We start from the raw sequence: 14,764 nt of genomic DNA, 5'->3' as shown, positions 1-14,764 counted from the left end.
ACTTGTGTGGAAGGTTCTGCCATGAAAAGTGAGACACTGACTACTTTGGGTCTATAAGACCTTAACAACAATGAACTCAGTCTTTGCAATGGCCAGTGTCAGTTGTTAAATGCTCTCATCACCTCTATAATAAGTGGTGATGACGTATGCATTTTACTTAACACACTACAGCAAGTACTTGGTTGGAGGTAATTAAGCAATCAATGTTTCAGTGTTATTTCAAACTAAACTTTTCTTATACTTTGACCGAGCTTTATAGACCTCTTCAACTCTGATTCAAACATCTGGAAAGAGGAAACCCCAGTTATTCAAGGGTGGAGTAACAGGGACATATTTCACATGCTCTCTGAAGTGACTGTCTATTGGGAAATGAATGCAGTCCTAACCTCCTGTAGTCCCACATTTGAGTTTTTTTTTTTTTTTTTGGATGCTGTCTGACCCTAAAAACTGACCCTCGGTCAGTATGGCGGGCTCATAGCGAGTGTCTCTCAGCAGGCAGCGGTGATGGGGAGAGTGAGCTCACAGGGGCTCTGCCTGTTTGTTTGGATAGCCTGCAAGCAGGAAATGCCCTGTGTTTCTCCCAGATCAGATTGCCTCCCCCGCAAAAAGCCCTGTGTTACACAGCCACAGTTTGCTGTATTTAAACAGCTGAAATCAGTTTCCCCTTATTGTCAGAAAAGCATTTGGAAGAAAAGCACAGGAACTTTTGTTCCTATCCCAGGCTCTTACTTGTTTAACATTTTAAAATATTTTTTTATTAAATAACTCATATCATTGATAAAAAGTAAGGCTCAACCACATGCTCCCATGCCTTAACAGAAGACATGTAAAGATGGCTTTGCATCTGCCATTAAGTGGTGGGTGCTGTAAAGTACGCCTACCCCTCTGCAGCAAACTCATGTTGGAATGTCAGCCAGATGGTGATCTTTTACTGAGGAAAAAAAGCCTGCTTCTCTTGTTGCAATAGTGGTGTTGTTGTGAATGATGGAGAACACATGCTCTGTGGAGAAGGCATATCGTAAGGGTGAGAGCCTTGTCTGAAAGGAACTATCATGTTTCAAATCCCAGGGATAGATTAGGATTATGTCAAAATTGTTTGAATTCATCAATGGAACATGTGTTAATTTGGCATAATTAACATGTAAAGTTATACTAAATGATCAAGAACAAAGACCATCTGATTGCCTATACTGGTAATGTGTAGACTTTTGTAGTTATTGGCTGCTTGTTAGGTAGAGATAGATTGAGTAGATTTACTTTATTGATTGAGAAATTAACATGTTTTCAACTTCACAATATCTTTTCAAGATTCTAAATTGTTGAGTGGTTAATGTCGATCCTTGCTTGCTTATGTTGAATGAGACTTAATTGTGTGCCGTGTGAACGTGGTGACTAGACATGCATTTATAACACCTCACCTGGCCCCACTTCATGGTGTGTGTTTGCAGCTCATTCTGTGTAAACAAGGCATTGCTTTTATCTCGGAGAAGAGTGCAGGGAGGAAGGTGTGAGTGTGTGTGTGTGTGTGTGTGTGTGTGTGTGTGTGTGTGTGTGTCTGTCTGTGTGTGTGTGTGTGTCTGTTTGGTCATGGCGAGAAACTCCATTTGTTTCACTACTACAAGCCCACAATACAGAGACAAAAGGTCACATTCATAGCATACCTCCAGCTAGACCAAACCTCATCGGTGCCGGGGGTCCCTGCCTGCATAAAACAAGGATTAACCCTGTTCTAAGCCCCCACTTCCAGACCCCATTGTGCATTTGGAATGCCCTGAGGTGCGCTTGAAGCTTTTGTGTGTGTGTGTGTGTGTGTGTGTGTGTGTGTGTATGTGTGTGTGTCAGTGTCCGTAAACACTTACTGTGGCATTTGTCGGTCATCACCAGCGCGAGTATTGTTTGTTGTGGGTCTGGCAGCACCAAGTTGGGCAAATCAGGCCCCTTTTGTTCTCCATCAGTGTAAGAGCCCCTAAAGGCTTTGAAGTGGGCAAACATTCCTGTCCCTTCTCCTCCCCCTTGGTCACTCTCTTGGCCACTCTCACGGCAGAGTTCTGTGGTTACTGTGTCTGACCTCAGGTTTTTACAGCCAACAACCAGGTAGGAACTAAACCCTGACCAAAGCATAGTTTACTTTTACTTTAGTGGATGGAATCCTGTGTGTTAATTGTGTAACAAGTGATGCATGTAATGTATGCATGTAATGACCTGAGAAGTGTGTGTGTGTGTGTGTGTGTGTGTGTGTGTGTGTATTCTAGCTTGCGACTGCGACCGCAGGGGCACTGCCGAGCCCCAGTGCAACAAGGCCACGGGTCACTGTGTGTGTGTGGAGGGTGTGTCGGGTCCCAGGTGTGATACCTGTGCTCGGGGATTCTCGGGCGAATTTCCCAACTGTGAGCGCTGCCACCAGTGCTTTGCCGAGTGGGATGTGATAGTGGGCGAGCTCACCAATCAGACCCACCGGCTAGTGCAGAAGGTCAACGCCATCAAGGCCAGTGGCATCACAGGGCCTTACCAGCAGACCATAGACAACGTGGAGAAGAGCGCCAGCTCCATCCGCAACATCCTGGCACAGAACCCAGCCACGCAGCCTCTCACTGAAATGCAGGCCCTTTTGGAGCAAGCCACGTAAGCCCAACTGATTCATCCCAGAAACCTCCTTACAGAGCACTCGGTGAAATGCTTAAAGATAAATCAACCCATTTCAACACTTTTTTTTTTTATAAACTTAATAAACAGGGATCTGGTGTCAGAAATGACCAACAAGTTGAACCTAACTGAGGAGGCTCTGGACAAGGTTTCCCTGGAGAACAATGTCACAGACACGAAGCTGGAGGCCCTCAAAGAGGATGCCCAAAAACTGGAGCGTACCGCCAAAGAGCTTCTGGAACAGGTGGAGTTTGTAAAGAACTCTGATGTGCGTGGTAAGTACACCAGTCATTTTCAGCTATATACAGTAGGCTGTAAACAAATGCTAAACATGCTATATTATGTTAATGTTTATAGTCATGTTTATGTTTGCTTTGCAGACAATTTTATTCAAAGCATCTTAAAACATAGAATAACAGTAAACATTACAGTAGCATTACAACGTGTCTCATGTAACTACTTACTGACTTGTGTCAGTTATATAGACAGAACTTAATCAAATTAAATGAACTTTCATTTTTAGAGATCGGGGAGGATTAACTCTAAATTGTGTTTTGTAGGAGCCACAGATAGCATCACCAAATACTTTAAGCAGTCTTTGTCAGCGGAGGCTCGAGCCAATGCCTCTAGCAGTGATCCAGACAGCACTGTGGAGCAGTCAGCTGCTCTGCGCCAAACGGTGGAGCAGAGGATGAACGAGACGGGAGATGAGTTTCTCAACAGGCAGGAGGAACATGCCAAGAGGCTGGACGATCTAGCTGGACAGCTAGAGACCCTCAGTCTAGTAGAGCTTAGCGAAAAGGTATGACAGAACGTGCTCACTTTCTATCACTATGTGTATGACTGAGTCCCAGACAGTGTGTTCAGATGCTGCTTTTCTCATTTGATTTATCATGTTTTCTGGGTCTTAACATGAATAGAATTCATTGGTGTGTGTTGATTGTTGTCCGGCAGACGTGCGGTAGCCGTGCCGACTCAGAGACCTGTGCAGACTCCCCATGCGGGGGTCTCAGCTGTCTGGATGCCAACGGGAACAGGAAGTGTGGCGGGGAGGGCTGCGATGGCCTGGCCACCCTGGCGTCCAGTGCCTGGCACAAAGCCAAGGACTTTGAGAAAGAGATTGGCAGTGCTATGGAGGAGGTGGAGAAGCTCTCCAAGCTGGTAAGCTACTAATTGAGCAGTTTTCGGTCGTGTTGTTTAATTCCAAACTAGAGTTTTCTTGTTTGTGGTAAGAACTAACTCCCTATGAAGCCATGAAATACACAATCTCAGTAGAATGTAATAGCTCCACTTACTTTTCCTTAAAAATCACAAATAAAATGTTAGCATGATGTAATATTTTAAAACCCTTCTTATGCCATCATACTTGTATGTGCAGGTTTCAGAGGCGAAGGTCAAAGCAGACAATGCCAAACTGAGTGCTCAGGGCGTCCTCTTGAAGACCAACGAGACCAAGCGGCGCGTGGACCAGAGCAACGAGGAGCTTCGTGAACTCATCAAGCAGATCCGGGACTTCCTCACCCGTGCGTTGGCTCTCCCTCTCCTCTACTCGTCTCTCCTCTCCTCTCCCTCTCCTTTCCTCTACTCTCCTCTCCTTTCCTCTCCTCTCCTCGTCTCTGTGCTTTATCAGAGCTGGCCCCTCCTCTGGGGGAGTGTGGCTCAGCTCAGGGTTGTGTTGAGGATGGCACTGTGTTGGTGTCTGGTCTATGTCTGCTGGACTGCTCTCACACTGCTTAAGTGGCCCTCAGGAAACAACCTTGGAGGGACTGTTGGGGGAAAGGGCTTATGTTTGGAATGTTGGCGTGGGACCGATGACCATATATGGCATAGTAGCTTTAGGCTGTAATATCCAATGTAATGTTGTGGTTATTAACACCAGTTAAAGTATCATGCAGCTGTGGGCTGTAGTGAGATGTAGTGCAGTTTTGGGAACTGTAAGGAGGCTCCCTGCTCTGTTTGGTCACCCTGGTTATGACTGTTTCCTGTGCGGACACAGAGGATGGTGCGGACCTGGAGAGTATCGAGGCCGTGGCTAATGAGGTTCTGGAGATGCAGATGCCCACCACACCGGCCCAGCTGCAGAACCTGACCGATGAAATCCGCGAGCGCGTAGGAAGCCTGTCCAGCGTGGAGGACATCCTCAACCAGAGCGCTGCCGACATCCAACAGGCAGAGAGCCTGCTGGAACAAGCCCGCAAGGCCAGGTCAGTCAAACAGATGTGAGATGAGGTGTTGGGATGGAACTCTGGGATGCAGAGTCAGAGATGCCCTTAGATTTCACTGCTTCCTCTGGTAGCTCTGGCCATTCAGACACAATTAGGGAGCAACTTCTACGCAGCAAACTGCTGCCATCTAGAGGCTATGGTATTGGATAACATAGCACATAGTATAGTGTTACCGTAGTAGGGTGGAGGGGCCTTTATAATAAATCTGGGATGTCTCCCAGATGTTGGGCGTGTAGCTTTACACTTTTATATCAACCCTCATTGCAATACAGTAGTTATCCAATGCCATACCCTTATTTTCAGCCAATGTGTGTGAGCATAAAAAGCAAATCAAAACTTAATTGTTGCTGCCAGGCAAACACATAATTTGCTACAGGAAGTATATCTTGTTTCTTAGTTGTAGCTGAGTAATCAGTTTGATGGCACAAATTAGTTACAGTAGTCCTTAAATTCACAGCAAAGAAGCCACGGATATCCGTGACACAGCCGTGATGGTGAAGGAGGCCCTGGAGCAGGCCGAGAAGGCTCAGAACACAGCAGCTGAGGCCATCAAGCAGGCCACCACGGACATCAAAGGAACACAGGACCTCCTCATCTCTGTGAGTAAACACACAGAGGGCCTGGGGCATGCAAGGAAGCACAACATTTTCAAATATAGAAATAAGATACGCCAAACAGAACATTAACTGTTACACATTTATGGGATAGAAATAGGGTTGTCTTTGAGGAGTGATACTTAAGGTGAAGTATGGGTAACAATTTATAATAAATCTCAATGAAATGGAAATAAGTCAAATCAATGTTGCAGTTGAAAGTATTTAAACATTTGAGTATTTAAATATTTGAAACTAACAGTATAAAGAAAATAGCTACCTACCAAACTACATACATTAAAAACAGTACACTTCTCCATATTGTTGCTTTAATAATGGACATAGGTAGTATTTAGTGGTTGTTTGAAATGTTAATGTATTGTGGTCTGTTTTCTGTGCCAGGTGGAATCTGAAACAGCAGATTCTGAGTTCAGGCTAAATAACGCAACACAGAGGCTACATCGTCTGGAGAAAGACGTGGCTTTGCTCAAGGAGAAAGCCCAGAACACCACCAGCACTGCTGAGAAGACAGAGCAAGACATGGAGAATATCAACAAAGTAGCTGAACAGGTTAAAAAGGTTAGAACGGTTGCTCCAGACTTTATTTTCTGTGCTTATTTGTATGAAACTGAATAAATTAAGTTTAAATATGTTAATGACCATTCTGGTAGCAGTAAAATATGGCTAAACAGAATAGAGCTTTCTCCTTGCTGAAGATACACTGAAGTACACGATCTTGGGAATATGTTCAAAACAGCATCCTGCATACTTGCTTCTTATTATTTGTAATGTATTTGTTTAGGATCTGGACGGTGACATAAAGAGTAAATACAACACAGTGGAGGGACTGATTACAGAGAAAGCAAGCGGCATCGCCGACGCCAAGAAGAGGGCGGAAATGCTACAGCAGGAAGCCAAAGACCTGCTGCTGCAAGCTAGTGACAAGCTGCAGCTCCTCAAAGGTTTGTCAAAGAGACTCCTCTGAACGAATAAAATATAACGCAAAAATATAAAGCGAATGTCTTATAGTTAGTCTCCAGATATACATTCATGGCACTATCAAAATTGATCAATGGCCTGATGTGTCTCTTTATCACTAGACTTGGAGAAGTCTTATGATGACAACCAGAAGACGTTGGAGGATAAGGCCAATCAGCTGGTGGACATGGAGAAGGCTGTGCGAGAACTGCTCAAGGAGATCAGCCATAAAGTCACTCTTTACAGCACCTGTCTGTTTTAACACCAGGAGGAACAGTCACTAATTAACAGGCCGTTTACAACACTAATCTGGAATGCCATTCGATAAAATAGAAACTATAGGAAAATGCCATGTATTCAAGCTGATGGTATAAAAAAAATATCTGAATGAGTAAAAGCTAAAAGTTAAAACAAGCAAAACATATTGAAACAAACTCTCAATGCCCCAAAGTCGTTACATTTCACTTTAAATACTGAGAGTGATATTGACTCTGTCTAAATTAAATGTTTAATTTATAAATTCCTGTCAGAATTGGTCTTTTTAAACTCAAAGTTGTGTGAACCAATGTGTTTTAGCAATTGTAAACTGGAAAAAATCTCCACACATACAAATTGTTTTTCAATGACTATAGTTATAGTCTGTAGTTATATAAACTATAGTTTTCATGACTATAGTTTTCAGGCTCATCAGCATTTATTCTGATAAGATTTAAAAGGATTACGTCTAGCTAATAACCACGTGAGGCAGTTTCCTATGGTGATTCTGGGCTCTCCCTCAGGTTTGACCCAGTCTGGTGCAGCACCTTCACCAGTGTTCAGGCAGTGTTGACTACACTGGAGTGTGTTGTATTTCTTTTTAACGGACAGCATTACATTGACGTTGTTTGATCAGAGGGATCTGGCCAATGGCCTGGCCCTTTCCATGCTTTGTTACATTTGAACAGTGCTGACTGTCAATTCAACACATTGTTAAAGCAAAATTGGAACATTGTTTATTGTGTCATACATTTCTATGTTGATGTCATCTGCAAAAGAGTGTGACATGTCTGTTGGTAGAAAGATTTGAGGTGATATTTGGTTTATGGGGTATAATTGTATTTCTGGTATAAGAAACACTCACACACACCTACACCTTTCCTTTTATCTTAAGTGTCATGGTATGTCTAAGTCTTAGCTGGTAGCCTCGTACTTTTACACTTGTCTTGTCATGAGAGGATGTGCCCCTTTCTTGAATGACAGGTTGACAGTTTTTCTTCTTTTTTTTTTAAATTGTAAGCAACCAACACTAATAGTAAACGCAGATTCTCACTCAGTTTTTACCCAAACCCCTTTATTAAACATGTATTAAATAATAATATACTAAATGTTATACAACGTACACCTTCATGGTATGTATGTATGTATGTGGGGAAAGTCTTGACCACCAGGGGGTAAGGGTTTCCAGAGTGTGCGTGTGGACAGTTCCAGGCTGGCTAAGCAGCAGACATTTATGTACAGTACATGGGATCAGATGGGGGCCTAGAAGTTGATGGCTTTTCCAAATGAGGCAGCAAGGTTGGCTTCTCTGAAGGCCTCTGACACAGTCTGTGGTTGGTGGAGAGAGAGAGAAAGGTCAGATATCTACATGGCACTCACTTCAGAGTAAGTAACATACCATAGATGTCAAACATTTACATTTTAAGCTCAGACCAGGATTATTGGAACATTAAGCTACAATGGCTCTGGTAGTAACTCAGAATTATTGACATAAAGATGAGACTATTTCTATCAGAGTGCATAAGATAATTTATAACAAACTGATTGTGGAGGTGATGGACGTTATCACTCCTTATTACACGGCTCTTCAGAGTGCTGCAGAAAGTTCCATTCACATGAATTCCTATGTTAAATTCCTATGTTAAATCTATATAATCTCTGGCAAAGTATATAATCACCGCTGTCAATGGCAACGAGTTGATTAACGTCTTTCATATCCCTCCGCAAGACGTTACATAACGCTGTGCCAAAACGGTGAAAGTCTACAACTGTATACTTCACAGCTAATAGTTTACATTATAAGATCAGTGTCAGTGATAATAGATAGATGTTTTATGAATGCTTACAGGATGGGCGTGGCAGACTCTGGCAACATCCTCACACGATGCTCCATATTCCATTGCTAGCGCTGCTTCATTGATCATTTCCCCTGCACCCTAAACATGACAAAACATGACAATACATGAGAGCAGTGTTTATGCCGCTGCTGTTAATGTCAATAGCCCTCTAAGAACAGCCATGCGATCACGCTCAGCTCCTCACCGATCCTAGGATGTGAGCCCCCATCATCCTGTCCGTCTCTTTATGGCTCAGGATCTTCACCAGTCCATCAGTGTCTGCATTGGTCTTGGCTCTGCTGTTTGCCGCAAAGGGGAATTTGCCAACCTTATATGGCACACCCTTAGGAAGAGAAGACAAGCACATCGCAACATAAAAGTCATGAAAAAGTTATTTTTTCCCAATATACTTGATACTGATTCATTGTCACTGTTGTTGCGGGCGTATTTTAGTGGGATCTATAATGAATTTGACTTTTTAGTGAAACATTCTGAGGTGTTGCTCAGAGGATGCTTGATGACTAGTGTCATGTTGTGTGTGCTCCATGAGGAGCAGGGACTGGGGGACTGGGCCTCACCTCCTCTTTGAGCTGCTCCTCGGTCTTGCCCACCCAGGCCACCTCGGGATGTGTGTAGATGACCGAGGGCACGCAGTTGTAATCGATGTGCACTGCGCCACCGGCCATGCCCTCCACACAGATGATGCCCTCGTCCTCTGCCTTGTGGGCAAGCATGGGCCCGGCCACCACGTCACCGATAGCATGGATACTGTGAAAGGGGCCAAGGATGGTAGTTTAGCTTCATCAGGTGTACTGTCTAAACACTGCTGACCTATACAAATGTCCTGTTAAGTGCACATCATGGTCATCTCACAGCACAGCTGATACATTCACACAGAGTGAATAATTGCAGCTTCTCTCAGACACTGCTGGTCTGAGGCTGTAAGAGTTGCAGCATGCCTGACCTGGGGACTTTGCTCTGGAAGCGGTTGTTGACAGGGATCCTGCCTCTGTTGTCCAGTTCAATGCCAACAGACTCCAGCCCCAGGTTCTGGGTGAAGGGCCGGCGACCGATGCAGACCAGCAGGACGTCGCAGGTCAGCGTCTCGTTTTTGCCACCAGCTGCAGCTTCAACCCTGTAAGAGCACATGTACCCCTCTATCAGCAAGGCCCACGCAGTGTCCCCACACCACTCTATCAGCAAGGCCCACGCAGTGTCCCCACACCACTCTATCAGCAAGGCCCACGCAGTGTCCCCACACCACTCTATCAGCAAGGCCCACGCAGTGTCCCCACACCACTCTATCAGCAAGGCCCATGAAGTGTCCCCACACCACTCTATCAGCAAGGCCCACACAGTGTCCCCACACCACTCTATTAGCAAGGCCCACACAGTGTCCCCACACCACTCTATTAGCAAGGCCCACACAGTGTCCCCACACCACTAATCCTTACAAGCAGTCGCACACACCTCCCCTGCTGTTATCAAGCACAATGTGTGCACCCATTCTCCTCAGGAATCAGAGGGTGAGTCAAATCAGTTTAATATCATGTACACATGAGCACACTTAATGTCCACTCCCACAAATGATCCTGTCAGTAATCTAGATTGGCTGGGACATTTCACATTTTAAAATGTACATAGTACTCAGTCAATAGCTTAGAACTACATTCATCTGAGATGTTCAGCTATCCCTCTGGTCAAGTCTGACACCACACCTCAGGCTAATGCAACTTCCTATAGCAAGTATATTAAATATAAGAACGTAACAATAACAAACTTACGCAACATCAATCTGTCCATCTGCTCTCTTGGTCGCCCCCATGACCTTTGTGCCTAGCTTGAACTTCATCCCCTGCTTCTGAAGGATGCGCTGGAAGTTTTTGGAGATCTCCATGTCGATACCCATACCTCCAACATGGCCAAGGAACTCGACGGCGGTCACTTTAGCTCCCAATCGCTGCCATACTGAACCCTAGAGCGCAGAAATGTTGACAATGAATGTGTTTTACATTTAACTGAGAGTAAAGAAAAAGTTCCTCTAACACATATGTGGTAGTAATATGATCTGTCAAGCTAATTCTGAAGTATCATTCAGTGAAAAGCCAGTATGGTCTTCAGCCTTGAAGGACAATGGCTGTGCTCTTTATTAATGCAAATACTCACCAGTTCCACTCCAATGACTCCTGCTCCAATCACAATCAGGTTTTGTGGAACCTTCTTCAGGCAGAGTGCTCCCGTGGAGGACACGACAGATTCCTCATCAATCTGAGACATGAAGTACAAATGAAGCATGCCTTCCCAAGAAACAAGTCAGGCAACAAGCTAAACATTGGATTACTTCAAACTCAAAGCAATGGAATTACCTGAATCGAGCTAATGCTTTTAAAACATTTATACAATTAACAATACCATTGAAAATATATTTAATATCAACAAGCTTCCAACTTCAAAGTAAGAGAGCACCGTGTCTTCAAACCCAACTAAACCAACATTAAGTCATCATATTTCAGAGAATTATGATTTATGAACACACTGCATTTTGCCATATTTTATTTCTGCTGCCAAGGCGATATCACTGTATACCTCAATCCCAGGGAAAGGCGTAACTTCTGATCCAGTGGCAATCAGTATATTCTTGCTGTTGATGACTTGCTCAGTGCCATCACCGAGTTTTGCTGTGACCTGGTTCTTACCAGTGATCGTTCCAAAGCCATTGACATGCGTCACCTATAACACAAAACATTTGTCAACATAAATGACTACATGTGCCTTGTTAAATGTGACATCAAAAGTGAAGGCCTGATTTAGAACACCCAAATGAAATGATCACTACCCAAATTAATCATAAATACACTTTGCTTAGTGTAAAGTGTTTGAAAGCTAACTTAAACTACTCCCAAATTTAAGACAAAGGGAATGCTATGTCTTAAATACTGACATTTCTGTATGGAAAACACATAGTAAACTTACTTTGTTCTGTTTAAATAAGTGTGCGATGCCTCCCGTCAGGGCTTTGACTGCCCCACTCTTCTGGGCCATCATCTTCTCCAGGTTTAGTGATATCCCTGAAACTACACAACAATATGTATGCACCAATGCGGTCACATCACCACACACATCATTTGAATTATTAACATTCATTCCTCAGGTGGATCAGTTGAGAAGGGTTGAATGTTGCATTTGTAAGTGCACAGTCTATATTCTTTATTAATGATTTGCTATAAGATAGTAACTACTGTTGTGCTTAAGTCCCTGTATGCATCCATCTTTGCTTTTCTGACATTATGTTTTGTCGAGCTTGGACTATCCTCTAAAAGGCAAATGATCTCATAACCTTCATTCTTACTTTCAATGCCTCTGTTTTCAAAGTCCTTTCCATGTGCAAGATGATAGAGGTAAGAATTGTTCAAGAGCGCCTACAAAGAAACCAGATGTGAAATCAAGTTAATTACCATTCTGTTGCTCGGTATTAAAGTAGATCTATTATTTTCACAGAATATTTCATGATTTGATCATGAATATTTGCCCTCTTTAGGAATATGTCAAAAAACATAAAGAAATGAAATATGCACGACAGACACAACTAACCAAACGATTAAATATAAATCAATTCAAATACGTGCATACTGTTTAAGAACAAATTTAAGTTAATTTCACATTTTGTTGCAAATGTGTCGTAAATTAACTGCACTACCTTAGATGGTATGCAGCCGACATTCAAGCAGGTTCCCCCAAGGGTGGCATTCTTCTCCACGCATACGGTCTGTGATGGAACAAAATATCATCATCATCATCTGATATTGTCCTCTAATAACTTTCAAGATATTTCTCTAAACGAAATGGCTCCCCACCTTGAAACCAAGCTGTGCTGCCTTAATCGCAGCAACATAACCTCCAGGCCCCGAACCCACAACTGTTACATCAGCTTCAACTGCAAGAGAACAAAACTTAGCTTGGCATGACCTAAATGGTATTTTACTGCCGGAGTTGATTGTGCTACCAACAGTTACAATACCTAACTGAGTTTCCACACGACAGCACTAAGTGACAACCAACCAGATCAAAGGTTTCTTAACATAATCAATGCCTGATATAACGGACTTCACATTAAGGACATTATGATAAGCAGACTTACTCTGGGCCTTGTCAGCATATGTCCTTACAGATAGAGCAGTTGTTTGATGGAGTTTGCATGGGAGATGTGAACCCCGCTGTATCAGAAAAAGAGAGTGAAATCATTGGTTAAAAATAACATTTCAAGACATTTCAGCAGGTGTACACACACACTACACCCAATAGGAAAACCAGAAAGACTAATTGTCTTTAGCCCCAGCCGTGGCGGAACTGGCTGGGACACCTGCACTGTATGCTCCGTGTCCCTTTCCGGATCCCACCCTGACTCTCTCTCTCCCACTCACTTCCTGTCATTCTCCACTATCCTGTCGCATTAAAGGCATAAAAGCCCAAAAAATAAATAAATAAAGACTATTCGTCTTTGGTAGGGTTGGGGTAAATACATCAAAATGTATTTTGAAATCAGATACAACATACTCAAGTTGGAAAAGGATCTAAACATAATACAGCAACCATGACATGCATCAAAATAAACTATGGCCTAGTATGTTAAAAAGTAAAAATATATACTTCTTGGGAAACATGACATAATATTTGATCTTTTGTTATATTTGACATCTTCCAATGTTCTTGTAATTGAATTTGAGAAAGCAACATCATCCGAGAGCGTTAGAGATAGAGACAGAAGTGTTCAATGACTGCATCTGTTCAAATATTTCCATGCAGGTGACATGATCTGACTGCACAACCACAGCAGACACACATTTGTCACCTTTATGTCAGTTCCTGTTGAATGGCTCTTGTCGTCCAGACTATAAATTGGCCTTTCCACTGAATTAGAGGAGACAAATGAGCAATCACTCTTTCACTTGCCACATATCTTAAATATGCAAAGCACAGGGAAGCTGTAGCATAAGCGGTTGCAGTGCCTCTACCACACTTGCTTCACAGGGACCCAGGTCCTAATCTGAATCATGGTCATTTCCTGAACCCACTCCATCTCTCACTCGCTTCTTGTCACTCTTTACTGTCCTATCTGAAAAAAGGCAAAAGGCCCAACAAATATACTTGCAAGTGCTTAGCATACCATTCTATCATCCCAGAATGGATGCAGATGCAATCTGCCAGATGCAGCCCATCAACTACCAATTAGACTTACAACATACTATTCTTTGTTTTAAAGACATACTTAAATGCATGCATTAGAAATATTGTGGATCTCTGGTTTGAACCACTTCAGTATATTTCAACATAGACCTACATATTATTATTATTATTTTTTACAAAACTTCAAGTTCTTCAAGACCTTAAATGGATTTATAAACCTGTTCGGGATGCGTATCCATTTCAGTTTATGTTCTAGGGCAGCTTCTTCAGCTTCTCCTACCGAACTGTAATAACCTCACGCATCAACCTTAATTCAAATAGACCTATCATTGCATTCACCAAAACGTCAATTAGTAAAAGTTCGACATGCAACTGCATTTGACAGGTGAGCAGCATTATTGATAGAAGTTAACGCGCCTGAGATAATTTGCCGAAACTTCAAACTTCTGTGTGCCAGCTCGACTTGATACCATCCATTTTTGTTATAGGTTATAAGTTAATTATTATATCTTGTTTTATCTCGCGTGCCGAAACCTGTGGACATGATTGTTACGAAATCTATTTCCCCGAGTTAGCTAACGTTACCATCATCAGATAGTCCCACATGGTTTAAATTGTTATCATGTCAAACTTGTTGGTCACCACCACCAACCCTCACAGATCAGTCAATTTGGGAAAATCTACCAAACAAGCTGGTATTGTGGTATTCAGTAATGGTGTCCAAACATAAGTTAGCTTCCTTGTTTCCACAAATGTAGCCTCTAGCATTGACCATTGACACTGACACTGACGGTAGCTAGCTAACGTTACTTTGCTAGTAAGATGGCCATTGACTTGATCAATGACAAAATAATCAAATTGTGAATTTAAGTTGGTTTGACTTGCATGCCCTCATAATAGACATCCATAGTATACTATTCGTTACACAACAGCACTGTTTTACCTTTGCCAGGGTGCGATATAGCTGGTTCCAACTATGCATTTTGACATTCGCCCACTTAACCTAGAGCAGACAGTGCATCCAAGGACTCTTTCTTGTGCGCATGCG

General features: G+C 42.9%; 2 protein-coding genes across 2 annotated transcripts in view; one reads left to right on the top strand and one right to left on the bottom strand.

Annotated features, from left to right (window-relative positions):
• lamb1a (laminin, beta 1a) overlaps positions 1–7,802 on the top strand; it is a 21,711-nt gene extending 13,909 nt beyond the window's left edge. The window contains exons 24-33 of the mRNA XM_076264526.1: positions 2,253–2,622; positions 2,734–2,918; positions 3,204–3,445; positions 3,598–3,804; positions 4,022–4,166; positions 4,640–4,847; positions 5,326–5,467; positions 5,864–6,040; positions 6,264–6,423; positions 6,562–7,802. Coding sequence (XP_076120641.1) covers positions 2,253–2,622; positions 2,734–2,918; positions 3,204–3,445; positions 3,598–3,804; positions 4,022–4,166; positions 4,640–4,847; positions 5,326–5,467; positions 5,864–6,040; positions 6,264–6,423; positions 6,562–6,701 — 1,976 coding nt within the window. The 3' untranslated portion in view covers positions 6,702–7,802. The remainder of the gene's footprint in view (positions 1–2,252; positions 2,623–2,733; positions 2,919–3,203; positions 3,446–3,597; positions 3,805–4,021; positions 4,167–4,639; positions 4,848–5,325; positions 5,468–5,863; positions 6,041–6,263; positions 6,424–6,561) is intronic.
• Positions 7,753–14,764, bottom strand: dld (deltaD). Its single transcript, XM_076264566.1, has 14 exons — positions 14,660–14,764; positions 12,671–12,746; positions 12,387–12,466; positions 12,230–12,298; positions 11,882–11,951; positions 11,506–11,606; positions 11,119–11,262; positions 10,699–10,800; positions 10,317–10,507; positions 9,497–9,667; positions 9,111–9,300; positions 8,738–8,875; positions 8,542–8,631; positions 7,753–8,023 (listed from the first exon to the last, which is right to left on the bottom strand). The coding sequence occupies exons 1-14, from the start codon at positions 14,696–14,698 to the stop codon at positions 7,958–7,960; spliced, it is 1,527 nt and encodes a 508-aa protein (XP_076120681.1). The 5' UTR covers positions 14,699–14,764; the 3' UTR covers positions 7,753–7,957.

The sequence above is a fragment of the Alosa pseudoharengus genome, unplaced genomic scaffold (genome assembly GCF_046254945.1).
Source record: "Alosa pseudoharengus isolate Yale_2024_CS ecotype anadromous, Long Island Sound unplaced genomic scaffold, YU_APseudo_1.1 YU_APseudo_1.1_scf_10, whole genome shotgun sequence".
Lineage (NCBI taxonomy): Eukaryota > Metazoa > Chordata > Actinopteri > Clupeiformes > Clupeidae > Alosa > Alosa pseudoharengus.
Note: the sequence above shows the minus strand (reverse complement) of the source record. Positions and strands in the feature narration are given on the sequence as shown.

Coding starts and splice junctions, on each gene's coding strand:
- dld (XM_076264566.1), bottom strand. CDS start 14,698: ATGCATAGTTGGAACCAGCTATATCGCACCCTGGCAAAG. Junction 12,467..12,670: donor ATATGCTGACAAGGCCCAGA/GTAAGTCTGCTT, acceptor GTTCTCTTGCAG/TTGAAGCTGATGTAACAGTT. Junction 8,632..8,737: donor GGGCTCACATCCTAGGATCG/GTGAGGAGCTGA, acceptor TGTCATGTTTAG/GGTGCAGGGGAAATGATCAA.